This window comes from Hyperolius riggenbachi, chromosome 1, assembly GCF_040937935.1.
Source record: "Hyperolius riggenbachi isolate aHypRig1 chromosome 1, aHypRig1.pri, whole genome shotgun sequence".
Classification (NCBI taxonomy): Eukaryota; Metazoa; Chordata; class Amphibia; order Anura; family Hyperoliidae; genus Hyperolius; species Hyperolius riggenbachi.
In genome coordinates this window covers 541581516-541597748 of record NC_090646.1, presented here as the reverse complement: position 1 = coordinate 541597748, position 16233 = coordinate 541581516, and the positions used below count along the sequence as shown (strand labels likewise).

The 16233-nt window shown below is 43.0% G+C and overlaps 1 protein-coding gene across 2 annotated transcripts in view; it reads left to right on the top strand.

Annotated features, from left to right (window-relative positions):
* The window catches only part of SRFBP1 (serum response factor binding protein 1), a 101356-nt gene that overhangs the window by 67364 nt on the left and 17759 nt on the right, over positions 1–16233 (top strand). For both annotated transcript variants that reach the window (XM_068247068.1, XM_068247075.1), the window contains one exon: positions 8095–8176. In XM_068247068.1, the coding sequence (XP_068103169.1) occupies positions 8095–8176 (82 nt within the window). The remainder of the gene's footprint in view (positions 1–8094; positions 8177–16233) is intronic.

Genomic DNA, 16233 nt, shown 5'->3' with positions numbered 1-16233 from the left:
GGAACAGCCATATTGGTATGTCACTACCTGTTACTCAGACTTGGTTGTTCACACCGTGTTTGTTGGGTTGTGCTGCAGCAGAGGGGGTCAACAGATAGACTCTTTCATACAAGTCCATGACAGGTCCATGCACTGAGGGACAACACAACCGAACATTTCTATTCTTAAATGGCATCTATCTACACTCAGGCAACAATGGACGCTGCAAATAGCGGACATTTCCGCAACACACATTAGGGAAACCAAGCTTTAGTAGAAGTTTATAAGGAGAGTAACAAGGGCTTCTTGATTGTGCAGCTGGTTTATTTGAAATATGGCAGTTTCACGGCCCTCTGTATTCCAAGCTTGGTATTGGTGCAGTGGTTGCAAAGCAGTGCAGTTTGAGTTTGTCCGTTTAAGCTGTCTCAATAGTGTTATGAAAAAAATAATTTTAATAATAGTACCAAACATTAAAAAACATTTATTCATCACTAAGTCCGTTTATAGCAAGTTTGAACAAAAAGAGAAGCTCCCTTTACAGAACTGTGCAAGGTTGTCTTGTCTTTCCCATTGTGTTCTACAGTGTGTGCCAACAGTTGAGGGAAAATGTGTATTAGCCTTGCTAGATGGAGGAGGTTGTAATTATGGAGGTGGAATAGGTCTTGGAATATGGAAATATAAAATTGATGTGTAGGTTTTACAGGGAACCTGAAGTAAGAAGAATATGGAGACTTCCATCTTCATTATTTCTTTCTAAACAATGCTTGGCTGTCATGCTGAGCTTTTGACTTAAAGGGAACCTTAACTGAATGGGGAGGGGGGGGTAAAGAGTTTCACTTACCTGGGGCTATTACCAGCCCCCTGCAGCAGTCCTGTGCCCTCGGAGCCGCTCTGGAATCCTCCGGTCCCCTGCTGTCACTTAGTTTCGTTTTTGGCGACTCACCAGTCGGCCGGCCGCCATGCGTATTATTGGACGCATTCCCTACCGCGTACAAAAATATGCGTTTCCGCATTCTGCACGCGTAGATATGCGGCAACGCGTATTTTTGTACGTGCTGCGGTCCGCAACAGCGCTAATTGCAGTAGGGAATGTGTCCAATAATACGCATGGCGGCCGGCCGACTGGTGAGTCGTCAAAAACAAAACTAAGTGACAGCGGGGGACCGGAGGATTCCAGAGCGGCTCTGAGGGCACAGGACTGCTGCAGGGGGCTGGTAATAGCCCCAGGTAAGTGAAACTCTTTACCTCCCGTTCAGTTAAGGTCCTCTTTAAGTTGTTTTTGAGTCACACACCTGCAACAAGAATGCAGGCAGAGAAGTCAGACCTGAGGGAAAGCCTTTCATTTCCATGCTCACTCTGGGCCAGTGACTTAAAGTATTAGTGGCAGATCATCATCACATAAATCCAGCAAATGGCATTGTTTATAAGTGAATGAAAATGTCAGCCTTTATATTCCTCTCACTTCAGGTTCCCTTCTTTAAAGTGTACCTGTATACGGAAAAACTACCTCTACGGAATATTCACCTGGGTTGCCTCTTCATCCTGGAGACGCTTTTACCGGCCCATTCCAGGGCTAGGACCCCTGAAAAATTGCTTGTTGACATCTTGCGTACCAGCACGGATGCGCTCGGTTGAGCCCGATTGGGTCTGTGCTACTGTTCAGGCGCATTGTGGCCACCCTTGGGAGGGAGGGGGGGGTCTCATTTCTAGATGAAGCCAGTGGAGGAGGGGACCTTCCTGAGGTAAGTATGTTTTTATTTTATATTGTTTGCTGAGAATAAAGTGTATATTTATATAAACTCATTTTTGCATTTGCCAAGAAAATGTTCCACGAAAGCTCTCCAGAAACGTTCTATTATTTTAATTTCTGGCTGCCACAATCAAAGGCAAGGCTCATGTTTTTATCTCTAGGGATTTTTTTTTCTTCTGAACTCGATCCATACATATGAAATAGACTTGTCTATTCTTAGAGAACAGTCAGTAGTATACTGCCCAGGATAATCATTCCCATGATGTAGGAGGTTTCCTAGTGTTCATCGCTCCAACACTGGAGAGAGATACATTAGCCTATTTAGCTCTGTAATTTATGACAGCTGTGCTGTTTCAAAATATGTAGCTTTATTGGAACATATGTCAGGGAACACATAAAATATGTTACTTCATTTTGTGGGGGTTTTTTTGCAGGCCTGGATGTATCTCCAGGTGGGATTTAAACCAAAAACAAGTGAGGCGTGTTATTCATCGTGACAATGGTTTTAGGCCTCGTTCACATCTGCTGCGCTGAAAAACGTGTGAAAGCGCGTGGTAAAAAACGCATGCGCTTGTGCGCGCTTTAGTGTGCGTTTCTGTGCGTTGCGCTGCGCTTCTTTAAAGCACGTTTTGCTTGTTATACCAGCAGCAGTTGTCAATAAAACTTTGTTTTTGTATGTAAATGTATTTTTTTCTCCAATTAGGGGTAAAAAACGCATGCGCTTCTATGCGCTAAAAAAGCGCTTCTATGCGCTAAAAAAGCGCACCCATTCACTTGCATTGATGTGCGCTTTCCAGCTCAATGCACAGAAATGCATGCAACCCTACGTTTCTGTAACGCTGCTCAGCGCAGCGCATAGATGTGAACCAGCTACATTTAGTTACATGGGAAAATAAATACCTTGCTGATCGCACAGGGCAGTGCGCTGTAAAAAGCGCACAGAAACGGCCCTGATGTGAACGAGGCCTAAATTCTCAAAGCTTTTCTCTCTACTTGCCGAAGTAGAGGGAAGGCTCTGGATACCATAGCCTCCCAGGTACTCTGTGTGTCCTGTCGTTCTTGCACCATGCCCAGTTAAGGATATTTGTTCTACTTAGCCTTCGGGCAGTTTCTGCCGTCCATAAGTAGTTCCCGAGGACGAGCACATCCAACAGGCTGCCCGAGGAGTACTATTCTACCTAGAGGGCCTACAGGGCCAGTGCTACAGTAATTGCAAAGGGGTCAATTGCCCCAGAGTCCATAGGGGCTCCCCAGCGCCATTCTCAAAATTAAATTTGGGTGGGTACTGCGGTGCCGGTGTGTGTGCGTGGTGCAGTGATGGAAGTGAGGTGGCAGCAGAAGGCAGAAATACATTACCTGAATCCTGGGCCGCTCTGTCTCCTGATCTACGGTGTGACCAGTGTCACGGTTTCCTTCCTGGACCTGGCCGCAGCGGTGCTCACCCCGACATGGTGCAGGCATATGACGTCACGTCAATGCGTACACATGCCTGCGAGGAGGGAAGAAATGACCCGATGTTGCTGGGAGTGGACGCAGACAAAATGTGTAGAGTCCTGGGCAGCTGCATCTTTGGTGAGTGATGCTGCTGTTCTTACGGCCCCTCCACTCTGCATGCTACAGCCCGGCCTCTGCTGGCCACACACCCACCACTGTGGGAATGGTACTAAGGCCTATAGTCTGTGGGGTCAGGGAATTAAGGGGGGGTGGCACCCCTGCACCCACTAGACCACTATCACCAGGTCACCACTATTGGAAATGTTTTGGAGGGATGGGTGGCCCACCAGGCTGCCAGGGGGTAATGTAGGGAGATGGGGGACCACTGGGCCGCCAGTTAGGAGACTATTGGGGGGGGGGGTTCCTCAGCCAGATCAGGGGCCCTGGGTGCTGACTTTGCTGTGGGTGGGGAAAGGCCCTCCAGGTCAACTCTGCCCCTGGGACCAAGTTGCCCCCCCCCCCCCCTTCTGCAGACCTATCAGGTTGAATAACTTCCGGGGACGGAGCAGGAATGACAAGATGAACCGAGTATCGGGAAGGCTATGGTATCCAGAGTCTTTACATTACTTAGCTATGTATTTAATTTCAGATTCTCTTTAATTGCATACAATGCATTAGATGAAGAGCAGCACAGTGGTGTAGTGGTTATTACTCTCGTGCTGGATCCCCAGTTAGAATCTCAGCCAGGGCACTCTCAGCACAGAGTTTGTTTGTTCTCCCTGTGTCTGTGTGGGTTTCTTCCGGGCACTCCGGTTTCCTTCCACATCTCAAAAACACAAAGATAAGTTAAATAACTTCTCCCTAAAAATGTACACTACACTATGATGGACATATGACTATGATAGGGATTAGACAGTTACCGGCACTGTATGTACCCTGTAATAGTAGTGCAGAAGATGTTAGTGCTATATTAACGCTAAATACTAATTATAATGATGTGCATGTGTACACCCTGGATGTGGTGGGCTGCTAGTCCAACTGCCTATCTGCATGCATAAAGCACTTGGTTTATTAACACTTGCTGTGACAAAAAAAGAACACAGACAAGTTCTAAGTGCGATTGTTACTATATGCCCATATTTTTCATCATGTCCGTTCAAGTACAGATCTCTTCAGAATTGTAGTTATCATTGTATCAGTTATGTAAGGAAACTATGAAGTTGATTTAGTATATAAGTTCACCGAGTATATTTTTATTTTAGTTTTGAATAGTGTGGAGTGGTGCTGAATATTACAGCTGTCTTTGACTGCACTGGAAAGACTTCCCCTCATTTACTTTTTTTAGCCTCTCTGTCACAAGAACAGAATGTGAAGTAAATCTGATCAAAAAGACATGGCAACGAAAAGCCTCATCAAAGTTATAACCCTCAAACAGAAAAACCTTTCTGTTTTTAAAGATCTTAGCATTGGAGAAAGTCAGCCAGGAAAAATCTCTGAACCTCTTGTTCATAACTAGTAAAAACCGCTTTGGCGGGAGTTGCACTTAAAATACTGCAAGTGTGCCCTAATGAGGTGGCATGGGCATGAAGAAATGCTTCACCACTCCAAACACAACGACACTGATTCTGTGACCGTTGTCAGGTAATATGACCACATATCACAGATTGTACACTCAGTGTTCCATTACTGTTCTGTTCATCTATAATGTATTGGCGTGCTGGGGCGTAAAGCAGACTAGCGCTCCTTTGCAGCAGTCTGAAGACATTGCCTCATGTTTATTTACAGGATCTGTCAGGTTTGTGTATTGAAAAGCACTGGAAGCAGAATTGTGTACTGCACAGTGAATGAGCAGCCTGTGTGCCTGAACAGAACACAGGCCAGCATTGTCTGGCAAAACACTATTTTCCAAACCTAAACACATAGAAAACTGTTTAGTCAATATGCGCAACCTGATTGCAGGGAGTGGATCTAATGACATAATGAAGCAGCAATCAATGGTTTACTGTGATGTGGTCAAAGGTAGCTCTGCTTTGAGTTGCAAATTGAATTGCATTCTGTCTCTTTCCCCTCCTGGCGTCTCACTTCTGTGCTGATTGTCCTAGATAAAGATTTATTTTTTATTAAAAAAAATGATATAACATTTCTTTCACAGGAAGGAGCTAGTTTTGATTTACTGTGCATGCCAATTTGCTATAAGTGGAATTTAACTGTAGTGCGGTTATGTGTAAAGCACGTAGGATAGATTTTAGGTTTTTACAAGTGTTGGTAACATCCATGTAATTGCAACTTGGATGAACTAAGCTATGTAAAACTACATAGAAGCTGGTATCTGTGGTTTGCGTAATAGAGCACATTAAACACACCACTTTTTTTCTTCAGTGGAAAGCCCCTTGCTGCTTCTGGTGGCAGCGGAAGAGGTGATAACCTAATCTTTTGTTTACATTCCTCTGTTGCTACAATTAGTATATAGCCAGTAGCCTGCTGAAATTGAGCTTTACTGAGCTGAGAATTAGGGAGAGGTTAGAAATGATAAATACTTGATTTCAATATATAAATACAGCAGCTCTGCAATAAAATGCAATGGCAGCTTTCAGAGCAGATCAACTGTACTTTGGGAACTTGTAATTTGTAAACAAGCAATATTGATTGTGTACAAAAGCAAACATAGTAAGTGAATGGATAATAAAAAGTAGGAATACACATTTTTATTGACTGTTATGTCAGAGTTTTATCCTGCTTTAGGTGAAACATTAAGCACATTCATTATTACTCATGAAAGTCTGCAGGACATTTTGGCGTCTTAATCAATATGCGTCCCGTTTTCCATCAATATGGTTTTCATGTTATAGTCATTTCCTTTAAAATGTGACATGTTACTTTGCTTCCAAGACATAACCTGCTCAGTACATTTTATGTGTCTGAATAAATTGTAATTGTTTTCCGAATGGGTAAAATGGGAAACCTCTTTTGTTGCTGATTCAGAGATTGGTCATTCTGGTAATTACGGTATGAAATGCTCTGGTTAAGACATAAAGCTTAGCAAAGCTTAGTCATCCTAAAGCGTACCTGGACTCCTTCAAATCATAGTGAGACCATCTAATCAGCCTTATTATCCACCCTGGCAACATTCTAACTGTGTTCCACTTTTCAAGTCCTTTAGGCACGGGCACAATGTATTGGTAATGGCAAAGTATTACTGTACAGCACAGTTTTTAATAAGGTTTTGGTGCTAGTCTTCTGTAGTTCATCCGAACTCTAACCAATCTCCTTAATGTTACATACCATTCTACCCCCAAATGTTACCCACTTTCTATCTTCTAACTCAATTTCTATCCAAGCTCATGCCCCAAAGTACACGTGATGATACTGCTCTGCATTGATGTCTAGCATACCCTAAGCACCAATCTAGAGTGTGGTGGCAATGTCACATTGGGGAGGATGCAGTCATGTGAGCCTTGAGGAGTGGCTAGCTTGACTTTTCAATACTGCTACTACTAGGTTGAAGATAGAAGCTGCAGACAATAAGACTATCTGTAGTAGAGAATTTTACGTATATTTAAAAAAAAAATGATTTCCAAGGTTTAATCTCCCCCCTGACCCCTCCCCATCTTCAGTGAAAAACTATAGGGAAGTGCAGACATAACCACCCCCCCCCCCCCCTCAAAATAGTGTACTCCACATGTACCAAAGAATTTACTCTATTTAGTGGTTGTTCCTGTATTCTGTGGAGGGTAAAAGAGAACTCTGTGTAAGGGGTAGAGCAGCACTATGTAAGAGGCAGAGGAATACTAAGTAGACCGTGCTATCAAGGGCAGAAGAAAACTCTGTATATGGGCCAGAAGTTGAATATTCTAAAGAATACTCAGCTGTAGTCTCTGTAAGGCGTAGATAAGCACTCAGCAAAGCACTATGTGGTGCAGAGTCGTTCTTTCATTGCAAAATGTAATGCGCTCAGGAAAATGGCATGCAAATGCAATAACCAGAAATACAGCTTATGTGTATTCACAGTTCAGCAAGAAACGCATTACACATGTTGGACCAACAACAAGCGCATTCTATGAAAAAGATCTTGTCATTTCAGTTCTCCCAACAACTTAAAGCGAACTTGTAGAGAGAAAATAAACACATTGTTTTACTTACCTGGGGCTTCCCCAAGCCCCCAGCAGCCGTCCTATGCTGCGCCGTTTCTCGACAAGCCTCCGTTCTCCTGCCGCCAGCTACTTTTGGTTTCGCCGCCGGGCCACTGCGCCTGCGCGTCTCTGGCCACGCGTATCCTTTCTTCGCGTTCCCCGCTATTGCAGAGGGGAACGCGAGGAAAGGATACGCTTGGCAGGGCTGCGCTGGCATCGACTTACAAGTCGAGGTACGGGACGGAGCGGCGGCGGGAGAACGGAGGCTCGGGCAGGACCGGCGTGGGACAGGACTGCTGCTGGGGGCTTGGGGAAGCCCCAAGTAAGTGAAACAATGTGTTTATTTTCTCTCTACAGTTCTGCTTTAAGGGACAAAAGAGTACTACCAGTGAGTTAGCACTCTATAAAGAGTTGAAGTATAGCTCACTGTAAGGACCCAATGCTTAGTAAGGTACTCCAAAGAGGCTGTTGGAGCATTCATTTACACTACAAAATGCAATCACGAAGCACTTAGCAATTGCAGTTATCAGAACGATTTTTAAATTAATGTACATTTTTGGGCATGCCTTTGGTACCGGGACCCCGTTTTCAATTTTGTTAAAATTGAAAGACTGCTATGAGAACACCCTCATAAGGTGACACTGCTGTAGCGCTTTGGCAATCGGCCAACTGAACGCAATCGCTCATAGTGTGAACCAGGCTTGAGAGGCAGTAGAGGCATCCCATTTTTGTTGAGCATTCAGAAATATTTGCTCACAAATATTGGTTGTACATGTTAATATTTTGTTTTTCTCATTGTAGCCCAACAGCACTATTGAAACTCGAGCGGTAGCAAGGCTCGCCACACACCCATTGTTGAAGCAGAAAATAACCAGTATCAAAGGTAAGCTAGAGAACAGAAACTGCTAATTGAATGTATATTAATAGATTTCACTAGGTTGATCCCAACATTTTAGTATTTATATGATATATGGAGCAGCACTTAATCTTCTGCAGGGTTCAAGACTTCTTTAAAAAAAAAACGTGTAGTGATCAGAATCAGAATCCATTTATTTTGCCAAGTAAGTTTGCACTTACAAGGAATTTGTCTTGGCAGTTGCTTAACAAACACAAACCAAACCAATACAAGGGCAGACAGTGTGTATATTACAAGTCAAGGACAGTATGTAAGTATAGTGATCAAGGACAGTATGTAAGTATAGTGATCAAGGACAGTATGTAAGTATAGTGATCAAGGACAGTATGTAAGTGATGAGTGAAATAAATAGGCCATACTATTATTGTAAGCTTTTTTTTTCTTTACAGCTGAACTCAAAGCAAATACAGATGAGCACACATTGCTTAGAAAACTAAAATTACATATATTTTTATTTGCAGCCAACAAACTTACCATACTTTACTAAGTTGTTTACTTCCGTTTCCTACAACCCCCCTCACAGCATCAATGAGGCTGGCAGAGGGAGGGCTGCACTTTGAGTCAGTCAGATTCTTCTGCATTGCACAGTACTGCCAGGTAGTAGAGCTTGTTTGCAAAGAAAGGACAGGAAAATGAAACTGCCTTGCCAATAAGTAGACTTGTTGGGCTTTTCACCATGATGTGTTCAGAATTAACAAGAAGAAACAGGAGTTTTTTTTCTCCTGGCTGTGCTGTGTGGCTGAGCTATCTGAATTAAAATATTGTTCACACACATTATATTCCATCTGGATATCCAGCATCTGTACCTTTAAAGGATACCCGAAGTGACATGATGAGATAGACATGTGTATGTAGAGTGCCTAGCACACAAATAACTATGCTGTATTCCTATTTTTCTTTCTCTGTCTGAAATAATTAAATATCAGGTATGTAAGTGGCTGACTCGGTCCTGACTCAGACAGGAAGTGACTACAGTGTAACCCCCACTGATAAGAAATTCCAAATATAAAGCCCTTTCCTAGCAGAAAATGGCTTCTGAGAGCAAGAAAGGGATACAAAGGGGAATTTCTTATCAGTGAGGGTCACACTGTAGTCACTTCCTGTCTGAGTCAGGACTAAGTCAGCCACTTACATACCTGATATTTAACTCTTTCAGGCAGAGAAAGAAAAAAAGGAACACAGCATAGCTTTTTGTGTGCTAGGCACTGTACATACACATGTCTATCTAATCATGTCACTTCGGGTATCCTTTAACGTCTTATACACAGCGTGCAAATTTTCCATCAGTTGGACAGATCAATCAATAATTTGCAGCATGTCCGATCCAATTCCATACGAGAAAGAAATCAATTTTGAGAACAGTTCTGCAGAAAATTATCATTTTCTCAATCGAAAGCAGATCAGACATGCTAGAAATGATTACTCGATCTGATGGGGAAAATTGCATGGTGTGTGTAAGCCATTAAGCACACCTTAAGTGAGAGGGATATGGAAAAGCAACAGTTTCTTTTGTTTACAATGAGTGATAACTGTTCTTGGCTGGAACAGTGATCATTCGTTCATTAGACACTTTCATTGGCTTTGGGAACGTATGTTCCCATTCACCAATCTGTGCACTGCCGGATGAGCACGCAAACACGCGCGCCACTCGTAAACACACAGACTAGTATCTACATCCCCGGGAGCTGAAGTGACGTTTTCAGGGCTGTAGATACATGTGCCATGGGAAAGGAACTGGGTAAGTAAGCTTGTTCGTTGTTCGTGCGCTATATGTAATTGTGCTTTGTAGATCTAGGTCTACCGATAGCAAAAAATACTTATTTTAATTATATATAAACACCCCAGCTGAGTAAATCGATTTTTGAAATCTGTCACATTGTAATCGTGGTTTTAACATTTGCTAAAGTAATAAATCTGAATGTCTTCCCCTGAAATGTTAACATCCTTTCCATCTCTAGCTCCCTTAGTATCTCCTTTGTATTTTTCCTTCCATTCATTATTTTGCTTTCTCCTAGCCCCTGTCGGTCATAACCTCAGTGCTATTTTCCAGTCACGTACAGTTTGGTTGTCAGATCTTTGCTCAATTTATAGTCTGTCTGCAAGTCTCTTTCCCTTCCACCTTATTTTAATTAAATTTTTATCTTCCAATTATACTTGTGAATATATCAGTTTGTTGCATATGCTTGTGAATTGCATTTTCTTCCTCAGTAGTCCTGAATTCACTGCAAAAAAAAAAAAAAAAAAGTTTAAACTGTTATGTCATCTCCTGCAACTTCTGAATATTTATTTTGGTTACTTTAAAACTCACCCCCACTGCTGAACGCTAAGGCCTGGTTCACATCAGAGTCCGTTCCCCAATCAGAAGGGAATTAATCGTATCGGATGGGAACGGATACAATGTTAACCTATGGATCCGTTCACATCCGTCCGCTCAAACAGATCCGTTCCACACGATGCATTGAACGGACCGCACGTTTCCTGCTGTAACAATTTTGCCGGACCGCTGAGCCCAGTGGAATGGAAACGAAAGCTGAAGTGGTGCATTGGGGGCAATGAGAAAATGGAATGTTCCATCACACTAGTGAAGAAACTGACCATACTAAATAGAAAAATACACTGTGGGAGTCTGGGGGGGGGGGGGGGGGGAGGGGTGGATATGAAGAAACGGAGTGGTAACAGAGTGAAAACCGATCCAATCGACCGGCGATTAGATCCGTTTGCCATTTTAATGCAAGTGTGAACCGGGCCTAATGCCAGTCTAAGTTTTCTATGGATGTTCTATAATAAGTGTATCTATTACTGTTCAGATAAAAAATGGTCAAACTGCAGCTATTTTCGAGTGGTTGTGGACTTCTGTGTAATTTAGCACACTTTCATGTTAGGGACAAGTACTTTTGATAAGTTGGGTGGGATACTCGTGTGCGCAGGAGTTATGCTGGTGTATAGTGAAATAACCCATTCATTTCTCAATGACCAACTGTCACTGGCAGTAGAGAGTTAGGCCATTATGTTTATTACAGAGCTGAGTTGTAAAGTTGCTTCCTCTCTAAAATTGATATTTTTATGAATGAGAATGTGTTCTTTTAGACCAGGTGTATGCTGCAGACGATGGATAGAGACAAACATATACAGTTGTAAGAGTTAATTAAAATGTCATTTGTAAGAAGCGCTTTAAAGAGACCCTGTAACAAAAAAAACGGCCCCTGGGGGGTACTTACCTCGGTAGGGGGAAGCCTCAGGGTCCCAATGAGGCTTCCCCCTTCGCTGTAGCTGCAGGCAGTCCAGCGCTGGCTCCCCCCAAGGGTCCCGGAATCCTCCCTCGACAAGGCTGATAAGTGCTGATTTATTTACCTTTCCTGGCTGCAGCGGGGGAGCTGTTGCGGCTCTCCGCACGGAGATGGGCGAAAATAGCCGCTCTCCATCGGGTCCACTCTACTGTGCAGGTGCAGGAGACTTGCGCCTGCGCAGTAGAGCGACCAGACGGCGATCGGCTATTTCCGCCTATCTCTGAGGCAGAGAGCCGATACTGCGCTGAAGCCCGGGAGGTAAATATTTAAATCCCCGCCGTTCCGGGAGGATTTTCTCCGTCACCGTGGGATCGAGGAGGGCGGGGGAAGCCTCAGTAGGATCCGGAGGCTTCCCCCCCACCCGTGGTGAGTACCCCCCAGGGGAGGTTTTTCTCGTTACAGGTTTTCTTTAAAAAAGCTAGTGTAGGTTAAGTATACATGTCATATAATACTTTAAAGGGGACCTGAAGTGAGAGGGATATGGAAGCTGACAATTTAATTTTAAACAATACCAGTTGCCTGGCTGTCCTGCTGATTCTCTGCCTTCTAATACTCATAAAGTGTGAAACTGTTGGGCATAAAAATCAAAAATCAATTCTTTATTTTTATCTGGTAAACAAGTAATAAGGATGTTAACCAGGTAATCCAAAAGTTAAAAATCACTATTACTGTTCTTGTTGATAAATGATCATTCCCCAGTTTACCTGACTCTTATTTGGTACATTGCTGCAGGAAGAAAATTTCAGGGCATGATGAGTTGTCTTTTTTGCTTCTTTACTTTCCTCTCAGACTTAACTAATGCAGCCTGATTGGCTGAAGCCTCTTTCCCTACTGTTTTTCTCGTCCCACACCTCTGTTCCTCTCTGATTGGCCAATATTTCTAATGCTGAGACAATGCACTTTCTATTGCAGAGCTGGGTGGGAGTGCCTGAAGAGTGGTAGGAGGGCGGACAATGCATACACAATCAGTCAGAGGAGAGTAAGGGAGGAAATGACATCAGGATTGGCTTCAAGATAGACATAGTTAAAATGGAGACTCCTAAGAAGGATGTTCCCTTTTTTTACTATAGAAAAATGACCAAAATGTGGACAGTGCAATACATATGTTATGTACGTACAGCAAGTATTTAGCTACTTATATATGTGGGGGGTTTTTCTGAGAGAATATGGCTGACAACTCCACTTTAAGCCATAGACACTAAACATTCATGCATATCCGTTTCTGACTGAAGTGTGACTGGATTAGCTAGTTTCAGGTGTGTGATTCACACTGCTGGTGCAGGAATGATCAGCAGGATGCCGGGCAACTATCATTGCTTAAAAGGAAATAAATATGGCATCCTGCATTTACTTCTTGCTTCAGGTTCCATTTAAAGCACAGCTGAAGTGAGAGGGACATGAAGGCTGACATATTTATTTCCTTTTAAACAATTAAAGGGGCCTGGCTATCCTGATGATCTTTTCCATCTAATACACTAAGCCACAGCTGTCGAACTCCAGGCCTGGAGGGCCAGTTCCATGCCAGTGTTTAGGATGGACTGAGAAAGAGAGGAATGTGTTCTACCTGATGGACCACACATTTCCTGATTCAGACCCATCAATTCATTTGAGCTGTGTCAAAAATGTGTGAGGACCTCGGCCCTCGTAGGACCGGTTTGACATCCCTGCACTAAGCCATAGAACCTGAACAGAAATACAGTTCAGATGTTTTGATGAAATCTGACTGGATTGCCTGCATGCTTCTTTCATGTGTGTGATTTAGACACTACTGCAGCCAAAGTGATCAGCAGGACTGACAAGCAACTGGCATTGTTTAAAAAGGAAATACATATGACATCATTCATATATGCCTCTCAGTTTAGGTGTACTTTAAACAAGAAAGGAGTATAATGGAACTCCAGAATAGTGTAGAATCAGGTAAATGTTAAAGGAATACTATCGATGTATGCATTTATTTTTAAATGCTGTATGTTGTAGCACACATTAGGGCAAGTACTAGGAGCAATTTGATTCCTCACACAGCTGTTCCTCTCAGCTGTAAAATCCTCCGTCAGTTTTGGTGTCAGTGTTGGATACAAAATGTATCTAATACTGACTGCTCCCAGAGGGCTAGACCATGTCTCTGTAAAGGGGAGATGCTATCAACTCCTCAGTTTATAGTTTCATTATCACCTTGCTGAAAGAATCTTGTTGATATGGTGGTAAGGGGTTAAAGATTCTAGCAATGTGTGTTTATTATCTTTGCTTCTCTTTACTGATAAAGATACTAATAATGCTAATTGTAGACAGTGGTCTGCCCCTCTCAGCAGCTTGTAAAGTGGATGCAGCCTGGAGTGAATCGCCTCAAGCAGGCAGCCAGTCTGAGTGTAAACACAGACTAGTGGTATAGCTTGTTTTATTCCAGCAATATTCCAGCTCATTTAGTTACCTGTTACCACCTCAGATCAGCCTATTTCTCCTCATGTCTGCTGCATGCTGTGAGTGACACAGTGAAATATATTTGTGAGCTGTGTGACAGAGTAACCAAGCAGCTCAGGGTGACCCAAACTACTATGAGCTGTGTGAGAAATGAATTTTTAAGCAGGGATAGTGAGAGAGAGACCTGGATGAATAAATAAAGTGCCCCTAGCACTAGTGGTAATGTGTACACTAATATAGAGTATTAAAAAAAAAAGTCGTTTCAATCGATAGTACTCCTTTAAGAACAATAAAGTATTTTTATCATAAACAAAAGCTTAAAATCGTGCTAGAACAAAACAAGAAGTAAAATGCTTTTTGCAAGACACCTTTAACTGGCACCATAGTGAGATTCTTTAACATACTACATAAAGTGAGTGGCAATAGAACTAAACAGAGAGTAGGTAGTATACGTAGAAAAGTTGGCTAACACCCTATTTACATTGTTACTGTGTTGTGTTGAGTTTCATCCCATTAAATCGGGCCTAAAGTAGTAGATGAAGAATAAAGGTGACTGGCACTCGAAGAGGGCTGGAATAGGCAGTCGGAATTGATTGCCGAGCAGACTGTGCTCTTTACCTAGTGAAGATATCACGATATATTTGCTGAGAAGAAAAGCAGGTCCGGCACCAGTCTCAATGCTTCAGTGAAAATTTATTCCAACAGGTACAGTGAAAAAAGGCACATGGAGGTACAAAAGGACGGCCTGACAGCCGTTTCGCAGGTCTCCCCGCTTCGTCAGAGGCCAAAAGTGGGGTGTACATACATAGCTCCATATAAATAGCCCCCATATTGCATAAGAATTAACTCACCCCCATCTCGTCTGGCTCCAAACAGCGGCAGTGCGGAATCCGCCTCTTCCGGGTACTCCCACTTGCCGCTGCAGCCAATCACAGAGAAGAATCCGTTAGCCAATCGCGGCCGAGAGCCCTCGGCTACGTCTGGCCAAGCGTCTGTGAAAATACGTATTGAGAGGGGAGGAGTAGAGGAGTGATTCATCTGGTTGCCTTAGCAACCAACACGCGCCGGGCGCAATTCCAATACCAGCGCGTAGCAGATGGTTACTTGCCATCCCGCTATCTGATGAATCACAACTCTTCTCATGTTCTAACTAGAGGGTCTATTGGCGACAGGGGGGTATTTTTCTCTCTTACAGTATACATATAGTTGTAAACAAGACCGAGACCCTCAAACACGCCCCTTCTATTACGTCAGGTGGCTGTGAAGGAGCTAGCTTTCGCTCTCCAATTAGTCATCAGTCAAATATACCCCTCCTGTCCAAATAACTTTATTTACATGCACACACTCCTATTTCCATGACAACAAGAAACGCTAACATTAATTCATGTAGCATTTTAGTGGTTGCGTCCGCTTACAACTCCCATACTGTCACAGTGCAGAGATATGTCCAATTGTAAGGAGCTTTCTGTAACACCCTGGAAGCCAAACAGATAAGAGAAACAGATTAAAAACATTTATATAAAAGCAATATATAAAATATACAGCGAGGCGAATATCAAATCAGGCAATTCATTATAAAAACTGCAGTTATTGTCCATCACCTATAGACCAAAAAATTTTGTTGTTGTTAATATTTCTCCAAAAAACACCATAATTCATTTCTCTCATTTAAACCAAGGCGTCCGCAAGCTTTAGTGTGAGAAATCAATCTTGCTTCCGCTTGCCTTAGAAGTCTTTCCCAATCTCCCCCCCCCCCCCCCCCCTTCTAGGAAAATCCACAACCTTCAAGCCCGTAAATCTTAAAGGGGCAGCTACATCACTAGCTCCTTTTCCAGTATTTAATGAGTTAACATGCTCTTGAAATCTTGTACACATTTCTCTCGTTGTCATCCCGATATAAAATCGATCGCAGGGACATAAGATTGCGTACACTACATGTTTTGACCGACAATGGATAAAATCCCTGATCGGGATTGTTACACCACCGAGTGTGATTCTCTTACCCGGTATACACTTGGTGCAGTGGTTACAATTTCCACATTTAAAACATCCAGTCGGCCGTGCCAGTGTTAACCAGTCTTTCTGTTTAATGTCCCTGCACTCACTCCGCACCAGCATGTCCCCAATAGTTTGGGCTTTTCGGAAGGTAATCAGGGGTCTTGGGGTCAAGATTTTACTATAGGTAGTATTTCCTCTCAAATCACTCCAGTTCTTATGAATGAAAGTTTGCATTTTTTTAGCCATAGGTGAGAATTCAAAAATAAAGGGTATCACATTCCCTGGGTTTTCCCCTCCCCCTTCTTCTGATTTTTTCTTTTT